General features: G+C 49.1%; 1 protein-coding gene across 1 annotated transcript in view; it reads left to right on the plus strand.

Annotated features, from left to right (window-relative positions):
- The first annotated feature begins 486 nt into the window (after positions 1 to 486).
- The window catches only part of paxbp1 (PAX3 and PAX7 binding protein 1), a 15,071-nt gene continuing 12,336 nt past the window's right edge, over positions 487 to 3,221 (plus strand). Inside the window, exons 1-4 of the mRNA XM_084449936.1 lie at positions 487 to 876; positions 1,209 to 1,331; positions 2,100 to 2,303; positions 2,429 to 2,653. Coding sequence (XP_084306062.1) covers positions 570 to 876; positions 1,209 to 1,331; positions 2,100 to 2,303; positions 2,429 to 2,653 — 859 coding nt within the window. The 5' untranslated portion in view covers positions 487 to 569. The remainder of the gene's footprint in view (positions 877 to 1,208; positions 1,332 to 2,099; positions 2,304 to 2,428; positions 2,654 to 3,221) is intronic.

Genomic DNA, 3,221 nt, shown 5'->3' on the forward strand with positions numbered 1-3,221 from the left:
GGCAGAGAAGGCACGCTTTTGGCTTTGGTTGAGAAGGCAGGACAAAGACATGGGGAGCTACTGTAGCAACTCCTGAAGTAGGTTAGTTTCACGGGGTGTCAGGGAGACATCCCTCAGGAGATGTTCTGGGATAAGGGGCGAAACATGGTCGGTGGTCCTCGACTGATGACCCTGTAGCTAACTGAATGGGCACCGGTGGAGGTGCGGTAGGCCTAGAGCTGAGCAGCTACTTGTAGGCTACAAATCAAATTATTATAGGCCTATGTGCTATGTAAGTGCAAAAAGTATTTTTTATATATAAGGTTGGCAACCCCTACCCCTGGTCGTACCAGGCTAAACCCTGACTCTTCCTTTTGAGACCATCGGTCAACACACATCCTAACCCATAGAGGGCAGCAAAATAGTTTGACAGACTTGAAACGTCGCCATGGCGAATGTAGAAACCAAAGAAGTAGTTTAACAGAAAATGGCTGCCATCTACTGCGGAGTAAATGTTCCGCGCTTCACCATATCTGTTTGTGTTCCTCGCTAGTAAAGCCAACTAGTACTTCTAACACACACAGAGCAGAATGTTTAAAAAGGCGAAAAGAGTGAATCTGAGACGGCGGAATGAGTCCGACGAGGACGAGAAGGAGGACATCCAGCCTCCCCAGCCTCCCCAGTCCCAGCCTCCACCTCAGACATGCGGGCCTGTCCCCGGAGCAGGAGCAGGAGCAGGAGACCTGAGGGACTCAGACACCACCGACGAGGCCCCCGCAGACTACCACCCCGGAAACGGGTTCCAGTTAGGCGTCTTGAAGAATGTAAAGAAGGAAAAGAAACCTAGGGACGGACATGGAAGCTCCTCCAAGCTACTGAGCTTCCACGATGATGAAGGTAGGCTATCGCTAACAGTGCTACCCAGCTAGCAGGGCCCGCCAGGTCAGGTCAGATAGCTAGCTAGCTATGTTACGTTATTAGCTCACTCCTCACCTGCTGGTGAACTAACGGTCATTGCGTTACTATCCATTGGAATATGATGTTTGTAAAGTGTTTTAGTTGGACTCACTGATCAATAATGTGTACTGATGTGCATAGCTAGCTAGCTAACGTTACTAAGATAGACAGCTTGAGTACTAATGACGACAGCTAGCTAACTTTCGTGGTTTATTTGTTTGGTTATGTCACTGCTCACACATTATTCTCGGTTCTCTGTCTGTGTGATATAGAGTGCACGGAGGTGTTCAGAGTGAAGAAATCCAACTACAGCAAGAAGATCGTCAAGCAGCTTAAGAAAGAGTATAAAGAGGATCTGGAGAAGACCAGCTATGTCAAACAAGAGCCAAATACAGGTTGGTGGGTGTGTTCCCTCCAGTTTCTTCAACTCTGCCCGTTTCCCTATCGGAGGCGTATATAATGAGCCATTGTGTTCATTTGGCATGGTTAACTAGGTCAAAACGATTTTGGAGCTGCCATGTTAGTAACCTCTTTCTGTGACACCACCAATTACACCAAAGCTCGCAATCAGCTATGATTGGTTGTAGGGCTGCACGATTATGACAAAAGATGATAATTGCGATTATTTGGTGGTAATTGCGATTAATATTTCAAAGTCATAGCTTGAGCTCGGCACAGCTTGCGTATGACCTGCTGGGCTTGAGCGACATCATCTTTTTCGTAACCCAAATTCTCCCAAATCACGGACGCTGATCCCTTTCTTGCTACTAACTCCCTGACCCACTGACCTCGTCTTCGCTCATTTTCTCACTACTCACAGCTGCAGGTACTCTTGTGACACTTGTCTTGACCTACTGCTATCTGTCTTCTCAGTGAAACTGCTGCGCACAGCGCACTCAGCGGGAACACGTGATTGGTCAGACAGCATAAGCGCCTGTGATTCGTCCGTGTAGTCCTAGCACACTCAATTCAAAGCAAAATGATTAATCAAAATTATTAATCACATTAATTGCGGCCTTTTGCGATTAGTTAATTGCGGAGGTCATAATCGCGATTTCGATTAATTCACGATTAATTGTGCAGCCCTAATTACATCAATACTAACAGACTCCGTGTGCATGCGTGCGTCCCTCTTTCTCCCTCTCGTCCGTCTCTCTCGGCAGATGGGTCCGGCCAGCACATGGCAGTGATTAAGGAGGAGCCCGGCAGTGGAGCGGCCAGCGAGCAGGGGGAGGAGGAGATGGAGGTGGACAGTGCTGACGAACAGGAAGAGGAGGAGCCGAAGAACCAGGCTCAGGCTCCCAAAAGCAACAGCAACGCAGGGAGCTTCACCAACACACTCTCCTCTCTGAGCACCCTCCGGCCAGGTACACACACACACACACACACACACACACACACACATCTCAGATGGAACATTGGACGAAGGAACATTGGTCCAATGTTCCTTGTGGTGACCCGTGGGTCGTTTTCCCTCCCCTGCGCGCGCCAGGCGAGATCCCCGACGCGGCATTTATCCACGCGGCCAGGAAGCGGCGGCAGATGGCGAGGGAGCTGGGGGGCGACCCCCCCCTGGTGGAGACCGAGGCCCCCAAGAAGCGTCTGATCAGGGAGGAGGAGCAGGACGGCAGCGACGACGAGGACGAGGACGAGAAGAGGATCAACTTCAGCGCCGTCAGGAGCAAGAGCCAGAGGCAGAAGATAGCGGAGGAGATAGGTGGGTGGCGGACGCTTGGCTTGGATCGTCAGTTCAAAGACTACCAGCTGAGATGCTCTTTGATGCTCTTTGAGAGCATCTAAGAGCCTTTCGTTAGGGAGGCGATACGGCTCTCGTGTACTCGTAAGAATGTCCTGATACTCCAAATCGATACCAACGGTGTCATAATAACACTTGAGTAACTCGCAGCAGAAAGCACAATAGAACCAAGGAATCTGAAAGAAGGAAGGGACGTTACATCATGTGTGTAGTAGGCGCTAGCTGATTTGTGCCAAGAATCAAAACTTTCAGGTCGGCTGTCATTGAAATGAATGGAATAGCCATCTCCTCGTTTACGATTAGTCATTTTAACAGATCGTGACTTTGGCTGGCAGAATTGTTGGTAATTTGTTGTATAGGTAACTAATAAATGTTTATGGCATGAGTCGGATTTGAGGATGTAATTTTAAGTAGGCCTTCGATCGAACAGACTGCATCGATCAATGCCCAGACTCCACATTATGCAAGTCTGTTAGTTAGTTTGGGATGACGACAGGAATGGGACTTTTCTATTTCCTCTTTCCAGTTT

The sequence above is a fragment of the Borostomias antarcticus genome (assembly GCF_949987555.1).
Source record: "Borostomias antarcticus genome assembly, chromosome: 15".
NCBI lineage: Eukaryota > Metazoa > Chordata > Actinopteri > Stomiiformes > Stomiidae > Borostomias > Borostomias antarcticus.